The sequence below is a fragment of the Pholcus phalangioides genome, unplaced genomic scaffold (genome assembly GCF_987345545.1).
Source record: "Pholcus phalangioides strain wild (caught in Gottingen) unplaced genomic scaffold, Ppha-v1.0 ptg000022l_1, whole genome shotgun sequence".
Lineage (NCBI taxonomy): Eukaryota > Metazoa > Arthropoda > Arachnida > Araneae > Pholcidae > Pholcus > Pholcus phalangioides.
Window position 1 is genome coordinate 22,582,726 of NW_028301615.1, and position 14,082 is coordinate 22,596,807.

At 34.5% G+C, this 14,082-nt stretch overlaps 1 protein-coding gene across 1 annotated transcript; it reads right to left on the minus strand.

Moving 5' to 3' along the window:
- Positions 1–957: 957 nt before the first annotated feature.
- Positions 958–13,857, minus strand: LOC149070010 (uncharacterized). Its single transcript, XM_089250085.1, has 7 exons — positions 13,770–13,857; positions 11,964–12,055; positions 9,559–9,696; positions 9,229–9,332; positions 7,448–7,512; positions 4,100–4,202; positions 958–1,108 (listed from the first exon to the last, which is right to left on the minus strand). Exons 2-7 carry the CDS (start codon positions 12,051–12,053, stop codon positions 958–960), a joined length of 651 nt encoding a protein of 216 aa, XP_089106211.1. The 5' UTR covers positions 12,054–12,055; positions 13,770–13,857.
- Positions 13,858–14,082: the final 225 nt, after the last annotated feature.

Consider the following 14,082-nt stretch of genomic DNA (forward strand, 5'->3'; position numbering starts at 1 on the left):
CCCTTATCTTGGGGTCATCATTTATCATCAGCTCTCCCCTCTACCTTATTTTAATACCTATACAAGCTCCTTTTCCTAGTGATCATTTACCAGTGGTTCCTGACTGAACTTCTTCACTGGTTCCCTTCACTAGCCCTCGTTCAGCTGTGGGACCTGGGCCTGTCAACCACATACCCGTGATGCTGGCAATGCAATAACAATGTACAAACACACACATAAATTCTTATTTCAACTGATTGCTGTGTAGGTGTGCATTGTCGTCTTGATGTCTTAAGAACATCATGCCCCAAATGATTTTTCTGAGGCCCTACCTAGCAAATTCTCGAAAATTTCAACTGGTTCTCATTTTTGTGAGGTGCCCCCAAGCATTACGACTGTGCTGCCTTGACAAGGTTTGGCGATGCTCCAGGGAACCATGACACTCCCTTGTGGCTAGACCACTTTATATATAGCACTGACTGTAACAAGTTCAAACTGTGTTCCAACATGACGATTTTTGCAGTTGCATATAATTTTAGTAATACTTAGATAAATTTAAAGTAATGTACTGGACTTGGTATATTAAAAATACTATGTTCGACAGAAAAACTAGTATCTTGAAACAGAATACCTTCTGCAAGCATGCACATTTCATGTCTCATTTCTTCTGTTCTTTTGGAGATTTAATATTATATATGACTGGTTTCGAACACTTCAGTAAATACAGTGTCTGGTCAAAGCCTGATATAGTGCCATTTCCAGTGATCGAACCTTCCATATAAGGTTAACAGTGATCTAATATATCACCAAACTTGTTTGAGTACCCAAATTTTCTCAAACAGATGGAGATATTGCATCAAGGCTAGATCTGAACCTGGGTTGCTGTCAATCTAGATGCTTTGCAAAGTGGCCAGTGTGTCCAGACTTCGAACTGAGATAGTAAGATATATAATGTATCACAAATCCTCAAGGCTTTCTTCAAGTCACAAAGAAACCTTTATTACATAAATCAGCCATTTTATAACAAAATTTGTGTAATGGAAAACCCATGACATTATAATAATCTCCATGAATACCTTCGATCAAGGTTCCACCTGTCCCTTGTATGCCATATGCTCCAGCTTTGTCTCTAAATGTTACGAAAGGGAGAAAATAAGATTATACAACCATTTTCATAAAATATCAACACACAATGCGCTAAATATTTCACAAAATCATCTGTAGTACTGAGATATTTTTAAAAAAAATCATGAAATATTCCCTGAAAAAAAGCACAAGATTACTATTATTTTGTACGAAAAATTGACACGCTTTAAGACAAATAAAATTTTAATTGGTTGACACGTTTTGGCTCTACAATGGAGAGCCGTCATCAGGACCTCGTGGTCAGAAATCACACAAATGAGTCGGGGAGAGGTGAGGTTTGTTTGGTTGTCCTGAGAGTTCACCTTTGTATTTGCATCCAAAGTGGTCTTTGGATGCAAATTAGGATGCTATTTGTTGCAAAGTATTGAAAGTTGTCTCGACTGAGGTTAATAAAGCCTGTCCAAGCTGGCAAAATAGGTGGCATGTTCCTTCCATCATTAATGAGGAAATCCTGGCAAGTTCTGATGAAGTATCCCTTGAGAAGATTCAGTTCGGAATTATGTGTTGCTTTTTTAAAAACATGCTTTCTCAAAATCAAAATTACGTGAAAGTTGTCAACAGTGTTGGGCAATAGCCGAACTATTTATCTGTCCTTTTCAACCAGCTTTCTGTTTTCTCCTAGTTTGGTCAATATACCCTTTCTTGCATGGGATGAAGTAGATACCAGATTCTTTGGAGGGTGAGATAGGATCTTTGAGTTGAGAAAAGGTGAGTTTATTTGTTGGCTGGAATATTGTAGTTATAAGTCAGATTTTTTTAAGATGGATGAGATCATGAAACTTGAAGAATCAAATGGAAGAACGACAGAATTAGAAAACGTTTTTGAGTCAGCTCGGAGCAAGTTCATGGTGTATGTCAGGGTTATTTTTTTGAGGATCTTGTTGATGAGAAAAGGTGAAAAACCATAATTGGAAGCGATGTCATGAAGGATACAGAATTCATTCTGGAGGGAGGCTGAATCACTGCAAAGTTTTAGTGCACGATGAACAAACGAAGAAAATGCCTTAAGTTTCTGATTGGAAAGATGAAAGGATTTTGCATGAGGTGGCATGGAGATAGCAAAAAAAATTTATTTTTCTTAAAAGCGTGTCAATTTTTTGTGCAAATAAAAACCAGGCAAAGTTCTAATTTTTGTGATAAAATTACTATTAATTGGTAGACTAAGATAGACTTTCATGTCAGGATCAAACTACAATTCCGGGCTAAAGAATCATGGTACATGGAAAGAAAGCCAAATGTAGAGGTAGGAGAAGAATCAATTAGATCTTGGTTATCCAGTAATAATGGTTGTTTCTGGTTATAATCTTTAGTTAGTTGGTTCACAACTTGTACTACTCCTGTTTTCACTGAAGATACGGACCACAGATGTGGATGAAAAGTTTGAGATTGGAAATTTCCTCTTAACTACAGTTCTTTAGCTGTTCGTAATCATTCCTTACAATTTACCAGTCGTAAAATAAGCACATCATCCAGATTTTCAACAGAAATATTATTAAGAGTTAAAGATAATGTAAAATATCAAGAGATAATATTGTGAAGATTGTTCTGCAAGTATAATCAATGGTTTTCCCATTGAATTTCACCCACTCAAGTAGGTAACAATACAGTGATACTTTGGCTAACAAACATGATTTGTTCTGGAATCATGTTCATTAGCCAAAATCTTTGTTGGCAGAAACATGATTTCCCATAGGTTCCTATAGAAAGTCGTTTGTTGTTCCAGGTTCTGCCCAAAATTTCAAACTGAGTGTTTTAAAACACCAAGATACTTTTTCTATAAAAAAGACAAAAACCAACTTAGGGCTAAGGTGAACAGCTTCAAATTTGGATAGAATCTAAAACAAGAAAATATATATATATTGAAGATCTTTTTTTATTTTACACTAATGTATGCACACACACAACTGTATTTCAGTTGACCCCCACTTGACATAACACAGCCGAGTTCATAGGTGTCTGCTCGTTTCGGTATCCAATACATGCAGATGAAAATGATTAGCTCCTAAAATGTCCAGACTATTTGGTTTAATGCCAAGAGTCGTGAATGAAATGAAAGAAGCTGTGAAAACATGGGCTCACTCCCCCCCTTTTTAAATGAATTTTCTATTAGCTGAATATTTTATTTTACATGAAATGATTCAACAACTTTCAGGAAAGAAGTGGAGATACATCTAGAATAAGATTCCGAGGTGGGCATGAATTAATCAGGCTTGAGTGATAGTATTTCTCTAAAAGAGATGATGATGGCTGCTGAAATTAACGGAAACGTTCTTTAATGAGGCAAAAGAGTCACAAAAAAAACTTTGTCAGCCAAGGTATCACTAACTGCTACTTTTTTAACAGTACATGCACCTTGTACACATTTCTCTATGGAATTTCTAACAAACTGGTACATGCGGAAATGTGTGTTTATGTGTTGTGAACCTAAACGTGAAGTTTGTTTCTGTATAATGCTTGTTATGTGTAGTGCTGCCACAACCTAATTTTTCTAACTATGGGTGAAGTGTAATAATGGAATAATTATACTGCTGTAGACTTGTTGCGGCACCATGACCACTTGACCCCCACTACTGCGGTTAGCCAATCACTATAATTCAGTTGGTCAGGAAAAAACTGTCAATCAAATTGGCAGAACAACCTAATGAATTTTACAATGTTATTAAAGATGGCTATGAAAACTTTATATGAAACACACATTACATTTGCAATTTGACTACTTCATCAAACGCTAACTCTGCCCATTACTATATTGTAATTTACTGCCATTGAGATGGGTTGGAAATGAAGGTGCTATCTATCGGTGGTCGCCTCAAGCTTGTTAGGGAAAATATCTTATCTATATCCTCCCTCACGGGTTTGAATCTGGGACAGTGATGGCAACCTTGACAGTGGTAGACAGGCATCTTACCATCATGTCACTCGGGTGCTGCTTTTGCAATTTGACTGAAAATACAGTAGATAATTATACACTTACAAAGGCTCCTTGGTATCAACATATGCTTCTATGACACTCTCAGTCAAATCTGTCATTTTGACATCTGTTTCGGCATCAAAACAATCAGTAAGAAGACTGTTCTCTAAAAAGATGAAATTATGAAAATTAACGGTTTATGGTTCACTCTTTTTTACATGTAATTCAGCATCTATTTCTATTAAAAATAGTGACTTAGTGAAGAGAAGAATTTCAAATTCACATTGAAGTTTGTGAAGAGGTTTTGTGCAGAGATGAGGTTTTAGTGTCACTAGAACATTCTTAAATGAAGAAGTTATATTTCAACTATTGAGGCCAAATGAAACAGTTGTCAGCAATGAAAATTATGAAAACTACTAACCGAATTTTTTTTTCTAAACAACTCACTTTTATTAAGTGTATCACTGTACAATAAATTACAGTGAAACCTTGTTACAACAACATTCAAGCATTACACAATATAACGATACATCTCTCTACCATGACATTTTTTAAAATTGTTTCGAATTGAATATAGTCTAGTATGGGGGTTCTCAAACTTTTCTCACCAATGGTGTCCTTTTCACCAAAATCAATGCTTATCCGTGGCTCCTTGAAGCAGAAGCAGTTTAACAAAGAATCGCTTTGAAGAACCAGACGGCCTCTGACAAAGGTTGGAGTGCACAGTTTCAGAACCTCTGGTCTAAAAACTCCTCTTGATTACTAAGATACATCCCTGAATAACGATATTTTTAGGGTATTTCGAAACTCCAATGATACTTTTGATATTTTGCTCAAAATCCCCTTTGATGTATTTTTAAATTCCTCACCAGTTTGTTCTTTCAAACGTTTCTAATAACATGGGTATTTTGAACTATTCTACACTCCAAAAGCGTTAATGAAGTTTGCCTGAAGCTACTTTCTTTGTAGTATATAAAACGCTGGAAACTACAAAACCGGGTGAAACAACTAACTAAATTTTAGTCATCAAGTAATTAATTCCAATGTTTTGCTGGGAATATAAATAAAAACTAATAATAAATACATTCTATATATCATGGTACTAACAATGTATATTAAGAAGAGACGCCACATAACACCGCATAAATTTGGTGCCGCCTGATGATAATGCTATCTCTTGGTATAACTATAACCACTCTACAACTAAATTTTTTCTTGGTCCACAGAGTATCGTTATATTGATGTTACACTTAGGGTTGTCGTGATTGAAATCAACTGATTTTAAAAAAAAAAATCACTGATTTAAATCAATTTTTTTCAGATATGAAAAGTTATCTGTTGTAATTGAATAAAATTATTTATGCAGCTCTAAACTAATTTAAATTATTTTAAATATCAATTAATTTAAATATATTTTCAAATATTTGTATATATATATATTAATTTGTATATCAAATATCAGAGATACCATAGTCATGCCAATTTAGCTGATAAATGGTTACCCAAGATTTACAGTGATGAAGTTAGAGGATGTAAAGTTGACTTAGAAAATCAAATTACATGGCGATGGATGGATATACATAATGAATACATTCTGTGTATTATCAAACGGTGTGGTAAAGCCCATCCATGTTGATACTATTGCCACATCCGGCTTATCGCATGCTGGAAATTATTTAGCAAATGTAGTTTTTAGTTCAGTGAATTCAACAGAAGAGAAAACTTCTAATGTAACATATCAAGTTTTGTTACTGCAAGTATGGTTTCTTCCAGAAAGACTCTGGATAAAAAGCCTGGCTTTTCTGGACTTACATATTGGTGCAGTGCCCACATTTTTAACTTGTTAGCCGACAATTTGGTTAAAACTGATGTAAAAAAAGTATATGTTACAAGTATATTTAGATACTTTCACAATCATTTCTCAAAAGCATGGTATCACGTGTAAGGTGGAAGTGCATTGGTCTTCCTGCAGAGGTATGACGGAATACTTATCGTGATTCTCTTGAATCTTATGTTAAAAATTTGTCAGTTGTTACCAAAGTTTGTGAAGATCTCAGATAGTAACATCTCTAGTGAAATCTTAAATATTGATTCAAAAAGAAATGTCAAGGACATAATTGCAATTCTGAAGCCAATAGCCAAAATTAACGATTTTGTACAAAGGAACACACACACACAACTGCTCCATAGCTGAATATGTATTGGCATGGGAAAAGCTGCAATTGAAGATAAAAGAAGCATCAACATCAAACAATAAAAAGGTTTTGCCATCAGAGTATAAAAATATATATGAACAATCATTAACAGATGCACATTTTGATGCATTTATTCTAAGCTAATAAGTGTTAACTTCTAATAGGGAATTAATGTCACAAAAGAAGAGAGAAATAAGGGTCTTGAATTAATCAAACAAAAATGTGACTCTCGTTTTTGGAAAAGTTGAAACCATTTTCATGCTAAAATTTTTTTCACCCTAAGGTTGTTGATACAATGTCTGAATTTGAGTGGTGGAATAGTTTTTATAATGTTTTGGGTAAAGATACAATTACAGAGAGCGATATGTAATTTGTAAACACACTAACTACAGCCAAATCATTGATGCCTGTATTGAAAGTATTTTTTCATCAAGGTGCAGTTCATTCCAAATAGCGAAACAGATTAAGAGTAGACAAAGCATTCAAACTAGTGTTTCTAATGAAACAAATGGACAATTATTCACACGGTAAAATTATTTAACACTTGATGCAAGATATCTATTCAAGAAGTGTTTTCCTCTGTTTTCTTTATAAAATGTTCTGAAATATTTCACAAGTATGATTCTTTATCTTTAGTTTGAAAATATTTTTTAAATAGTCATTATTTTTGTAAGTTAAAATTTCTTTCATTTTATATTCTTTAAAGAAAGCATAGATTAATGACTAGTGTAAGTAATATATATTTTGTTTAAAGAAATCATGATTTAAATCAAAAAAATCCGATTTAAATAAAAAAAAATCCGATTTAAATCACATAAATCGATTTTTTTTTAAAAAAATAAAAAAAATCAACAACCCTGGTTTCACTGTTGTTATTCTGAACAAAAAAACTACATTAATACCTGAATTCTAAATTTTCAACCCATGAGGAAACAGCCCGAAATTCACTTTTTTTCTACCAATGCTTTTTAGACACAATATAATGCTGGAATAGCGAGCATGTCAGCATCTGTTTATGAGCACACAACAGCTTCTGACAAATTTTTTCACAAAGCAGAGTCTGTAAATTTTAGTCATTGCCCTTGTCTGCATAGTGCCCCCCTCCCCTTTCATTTGATTCAGCTTCAGCGGTAGCACAGAATTCTACAGCTTTTCTTCAGTTGCACCGAGCGGTAAATTAACCAGGAGAAGAAAAAAAAGATTTCCATTTACTTACGTGAGTTTTTATCATGATAAACAAGAGCCACTCCAGTAAAAACTTTATGGGTTTTTCCACTCAACCTGCAAAAATAATAATAATGATGATGATGAAGCAGATTCAGATGGAATCAAATACACCAAAGTCTGTAATGACGTCATTATATTTCATCAAAAATTTCATCCTACAGAAATGAATTTAAACATAGAACATATGAGCTAAATGTGTTTCAGTAATAAATTTGTAATGCCGGGTGAACGTCACTTAATGTATTTGCCAAACGGTGGGGGGGGGGGGGGGTGATAGACAAGCCAAAGTGGAACATGAAACACCCTACCCTACCAACCCTGTCTTTCGAGTTGTGGTGAATAATGGATTATGGAAGAAAAAAGAGGTTTCTGAAAAATTTACATGCAAACTAAGCATGTACAGTGAAACCTTGTTACAATGATACTCAGTATAACAATAAATCCCTCTACAACAATGTTTTTTCAAGTCTTGCTTGGTAATATAATCTCTACTATAATGTTAAACTACTGCCTCTCAATATAACAATAATCCCTCTAAAGCAATGGTTCCCAATCTTTTTTCTTTCCGACACCCCCTTGGATAATAAGTTTTTATATTTAAGAAAATTTGGTTTTTCTGTAATTGATTATATTAAATATCCACAATATTTAATTTCTACGATTTCTTTTACTTATTGTCTTTTCGGCAAAAGATAATATTTAATTTTGGCTTTTCTTTTTAATTCAACAATGAAACTAAAAAAAAAAGTTACTATTTTCCAACATTTGGAAAAAAGATTCACTGAATAGTTCTTTTCAGTTATTACTCCAGTCTCAGCAACTATAAATTAATGTTTCTTTGACATTTGACTGAGTATCTTGATGTTTTTCCTGAGTCACGTGTACTTACAACAGTATTGAATACAAGCACAACATGTTAATAGCGTTATATCAAGGTTCCACTGTATTCGGAAAGAGCAGAAAGAAATCCTATAAGGTTTCCATTTCCATCAAAATATCTGGATTTGTTGGCGAGCTACAAGCGTTGAAAGATTGGCAAAAGTTTCATTTCTCAACCTTTCTGAAACCATTGGTGAGTGAAAAAAAAATCCAATCGACCGCTAACCTAGCAGAATGTGGTTTTTGCGCTGAATAAAAATGTTAGGTATATAGTAGAACTTCTTTATACCATCCCCCTCGTAAAAATGCCACTCTATTTATTTATACCAGTGTTTTTCAATTACCACTTACTTGAGAACTCCTTGGTAAAACATTGAAGAAACTTAGGACCCCATCTTCCGTTGCATGTAGTCATTTGCTTCATTGATATTATATTGTCTTCTTTGATTTGAAGCACATTCCGCCACCTCGAAAAGGGCATCATCGGACAACTATGGGCAAGTGAAGTGGCTCAAAAAATGTAATTTCAAAAATCACCTTGAGAGAGCCTCTGATTGTTGAACAACCCTCGAAATAACTATTTCTTTGCAGATTTCTTGTTTTAAAAAATGCTGTTTGTAGAGTATCTGGCAACACCGGAAAAGAACAGTATTACTGGGAAGATGATGGCAACACCCAGGGACAGAATATAGATCGTAAACAACAAGAACGGCCACCCGATCAAGGTCTCTAAGAACATTGACATTTTAGTATTGTATTAATTGTGTAACATAGTTTAATAAAACAAACACCCCACACTGTTAGTCTGCTTATGCAATCAATTTTTTTCAAATCCCCCCAAGAACACCAGAAAAAAAAAGAATCTACTAGTATTTACAAAATAAATCATACCTCTTGAGCATACTGATAGCTGTATCTCTGGTTGAAGGTTTCCCAAGCATCTCATTCTCAGATATAACGATGGTGTCTGCTCCAATCACCAAATCTGGAATTTGCTAAGACAAAAAATAATTTTTTTAAACACCATCGCACAATGATTATACATAGTGTATCTCTAGTGTACTTTTTTTATGCATAACACCGGACCATGATGTGTTATAAATTGAGCAATGGAAAAATTCTTCGATGCACATAATTTAATAACCACAGTTTTCAAATGTTTTCTTTTCAAAGCGACAGAGAGAATAGAGCAAAGAATATATAATTTAGCACCAAACATACATTTCTTTTTTTCAGTGTCTCGAGCACATCCAAGGTTTTGCACTTTGCCAATTCTTTCACATACTCGGCGGGATTCGGATAATCTTTTAGAGCCAAGTTTTCGTCAAAATCTGAAGCTAATACTTGGAACGTCAGACCCTGGATGCATAATAAAAAAACAGTGACGTTTAGAACATTATAAATTGGAATAAAAGAGACATAAGATACATCCTTAACTTTTTTTTAATCTTTATTTCACTTGTAATTGATTTCTCATTAACACACACAATGGATAATCAAAGTGCGACTCGTCTATCGAAACCAGGAAAGAGCCATGATGTGCCTACCCAATTAAGAAGTCACTGGGAGAATGAAAATGGTGATCCATAATATTTGAAATATCAGGTGGTTCAAAATGTTGTCTGTATAGTCTTTATATGTGGTTCAAACTAACATAACAACATATATGTGCAATGTTCTGGACTGCTAGATGTCCATGTTTGGTATGGATAGATTATATTTCGAACGTCTTGAATGGCAAGAGATGGAAAGCATAGGCAGAGATAGACTTTAAAGGCTGAAGGTGGGGGGCACAATCATTATGATGGCGTCAATTTATATACAGTGATACCTTGGCTAAGGAAGATAATTTGTTCATTAGTTCATTAGCCGAATGTGATTCCCCATACAGACCTATAGGAAATCATATTTGATTTGTTAGAGGAAATTGTTGGCAAAGTGTGGTTATGCGTGAGTACTGACAAAGACAATGATCGGCAAATTATCAGATTTATTTAACGAAAGCGTATTGATCTCCACTAGAAATCGAAGTCCATATAGTGTCTAGGACATACTGGCAAAAACAATGCAAACAATCATTCTGACACTCATAACACTAACAAAGAACAAAACAGGATCACAACCATTCATATATATATATATATACACACTACAACCGTGTGAGATTGCGCCATGATTTGCATATCAGATAGATCATGATCCAGTTACGGTTGAGTTCATTTAATTTGCGGGAAAGAAAAAACAATTCTAACAGAAATACTCAAAACTTGAAGATAAACTTTTTTTTTTTAAACACCAAAAAACATTATAAAAAAAACAAAACTGACAGAAGGCTAAGATGAACAGATTTCAAATTAGAGAAAATTTACAGGAAGAATTACATTATGTGATGCACATTATGCTATTATACAACCAACACCAACTATAGTCTATCAAAGGATGTTGTTTCCACAACCCAGTCGAGTTCGCAGATGTCCTCATCCATTCGTAATTTAGTCAGCTCATTTCTGCGTCTGATACATGCACATAGAAAAGGTAAGAATTCCTAGAATGTCCAGACTCTTCCATTTGATTATAAGAATCTTGGAAAGATTTTGAGGTAGACATGATTTAATCTGGTTTGAGCGACAGTAATTCTGATGATGCGGCTGTTTTATTTTAGCGCCTGCATCCACATCAACTAAAACGTTTATTAGCCAAGGCAGAAAAACATTTACAAAATATTTGAAAGCTGAGGTATTCATTAGCCAAGGTATTACTGTATATGCATTTACATTCGATCAGTTCACTCCGTCAGTGACACTGGGGTGGCATTGCTCTCCCATATCTTTGCCTCAGTCCCATCTTAACACATGGCCTGTTGGCCTCTAGAGAAGAAAGAGCCTCACAAAGATTATATCTGGTTGAAATTTTCAGGACTAAGCAAGTAAATTTGCCAGGTAGGGCCTCAAAAAAAATCACTTGGCTTGGGAGCATCATACTCAAGACAGCCCTGCTTCGTCCATGCAGGAAAGCTAGATATGAATGTAGAAAAGCTATCATCATGCAGAATAAATTAAATTTTCCATAGTTTCCTATTTACAGCAAAACCTGCCTATAACAATACTGTAGGGACCTAGAGAAAATATTGTTATCAACACGTTATCCTTGTAGACAGTTTGAGCATTTGGGCTATTACCTACTGAATAGGAATTCCGCCAGGACCAAAGAAAATATTGTTATAAGAAGGTTTACTGTTATACACAGGTTTAACTGTATATCCAAATGGATATCCCAGAAAAAGCTATTTTTCATTCAGCATTTGGTCTAAAAAACACCCAGGTGAAAATTTTACATGTCCTGAGTAGGTTGGGCTGATTTGTTCAGCCTTGCTGTACAGTGTTTTTTTTTACATTTTTAGAGATTGTCTCAATTAAATAACCTTCTCGATATCTAAGGTGACACTGGAACAACTTCTAGTTAATCAAGGTTCTTCTGAAATATGATGTTGAGGTTTATTGTACAAGTCTACAATATCACATGGACAATCAAGGACCCTCCCTCCTTTTAACTCTATCTCTGCCCATCGCCATGTGAATAGTTGCTATGCATGCATAGAATCCAGTAACTCCTAATTATTTATTTACCGTCTTTTGGAGGATTTCAGAACGCCTGGGGGAGCCACTAGCCAAAAAAATCTGGCACTTTGTAAGCTTTGGAAGGTACTGCTGCAGCATATCTAGAAAGAGATGAGAAAACAATTGAAAAAATTTTGTCCCAACATCTGTAATACACTAATAGTTTTAAATACTACTTGTAAAATACTGTCTTGAATCTCCATTATGAATGCTCTTCTACCCTTAACAGTGAAACATAGCCTATACCAAGTTAGTCCTCTTTCTATTATAATTTAACTTGGCTGCATCCCCCGGAGCCATGAAGTTGGTTTTGATCATTTGATCATTTTTGTCGCACCACGGCCATTTTCTGCACACGAGGGCTAATTAGACCGGGACCTACAATTTATTGCCGATTCCGAACGGCAGGCTTGTTTTTCATACTCATCGAGAGGTTGGTGCGCTAACACCTCGATGGGGGACTCCCTGCGGTAGCAATTTTCGCTGCGGTCAAGTCGCCTTTTTTTGTTGTACCCCTGTGTCAGGAAACATGAAGTTGGTGAAACCAGAGTTCTTACAGAATAAATGTGTACCCCATGCTTTCAGAAGTTTCAGGACTAACCAAATTTCCTAGTGCTATTGCTGTTCAAAGCCATGCTATTGGCACATTTTGGGCGAAAAACTATTATTTCTTTTACTGGTATCACATCGAATTCTACCAAAAACTGACGTCTTTTCATCAATAGGAATGCTCTCATCCATAAAAAATTTAAAAATTCGCAAGCAAAGGATACCCAAGGACAAACAGAGTTCCGGCATAAATAAATATGAGTGATGACAAACACAATAACGAAACCTAATGCATTGGTGATAACAAGAAATGAAATAGGTAAGGGCAGCACGTTAGCTTGAAAAACATTATTGGCACTAACGAAAAATTTTGAAAATAGCAAAGTAGGCTACAAAAAATAATCACCAAATTTTGCACAACCCCACTTACGGAATCTGGGTCACGACTTCTAATCGTACTTTCAGACATTTTTCTCGCCACAGAATAAAAAAAGTGCCAACGCATCGCCAAAAAAGGGATTATACTACAGCTGTACCGAAAAAAACACAGCTCTACAATGTTTTGTTAAGAAATAAATAAGTAATTGATGAAACAGCTTCGATATACGGTCCACCTTGGCGATTTTCGACGACATTTTTTTCGGCGCCAAACATGTCCGACGGCCTGACGAAAAGTCGCCAAGGCCGTCAGGCAGATTTTTTTTCATCGAAAAAAAGAAATCGCCGGCATAGAAAAAATAACAGTAACGGAAATCCATAATAATAATATTACAAGGTATCAAGATTAAGAATGAAACATTTTAAACTGAATAAAAAAACCCAGACTCTTTTAAACAAACAACTGTCCTTCCCGTTGCATGAATAATAAATATTCTTTGTGTTTGTAAAAATATAACCCGGACTCTATTTTAAATAATAAATCGATCAGGGCATAAATATTCTTTGAATATAAAAATATAATCCGGACTCTATTTCAAATAATAAATCGATCAGGGCATAAATATTCTTTGAATATAAAAATATAACCCGGACTCTATTTCAAATAATAAATCGATCAGGGCATAAATATTCTTTGAATATAAAAATATAATCCGGACTCTATTTCAAATAATAAATCGATCAGGGCATAAATATTCTTTGAATATAAAAATATAATTCGGACTCTATTTCAAATAATAAATCGATCAGGGCATAAATATTCTTTGAATATAAAAATATAACCCGGACTCCATTTGTTGTAGAACTCAAAGAAAAATCAAAATTTACCTTCAAATACTTCGCGCGAAAATAGTTTCCCCGATTTTTCGTGATTTGTTTATTTATTTCTTACACGTTTTTTGGCAAGATTCAAGTGATGGTCTTTCCATCCAGGATGTCAGAGGCAACACTCGTTACCATATATTGTAACCATATCACCCGTAGTTTACGGGACCAAATTACTGTTTTCTCATATTATTTGGTTAATTTGTCATTTCAGTGAAAATATTCATTTCCTTCAAAAGCTAAGAAAGCCCGTGTTACAATTTTTTAAAAGTATAATAATTATTTAAAGAAAGTTGTGCATCAATGTGATGTCCTG

Excerpts from the sequence above, each read along its gene's own strand:
- LOC149070010 (XM_089250085.1), bottom strand. The coding sequence starts at position 12,053 with ATGCTGCAGCAGTACCTTCCAAAGCTTACAAAGTGCCAGATTTTTTTG. Across the intron at positions 7,513-9,228 it reads GCTATCAGTATGCTCAAGAG|GTTGAGTGGAAAAACCCATA; the intron begins GTATGATTTATT and ends TTATTTTTGCAG. Across the intron at positions 1,109-4,099 it reads GTTGATACCAAGGAGCCTTT|AGACAAAGCTGGAGCATATG; the intron begins GTAAGTGTATAA and ends CGTAACATTTAG.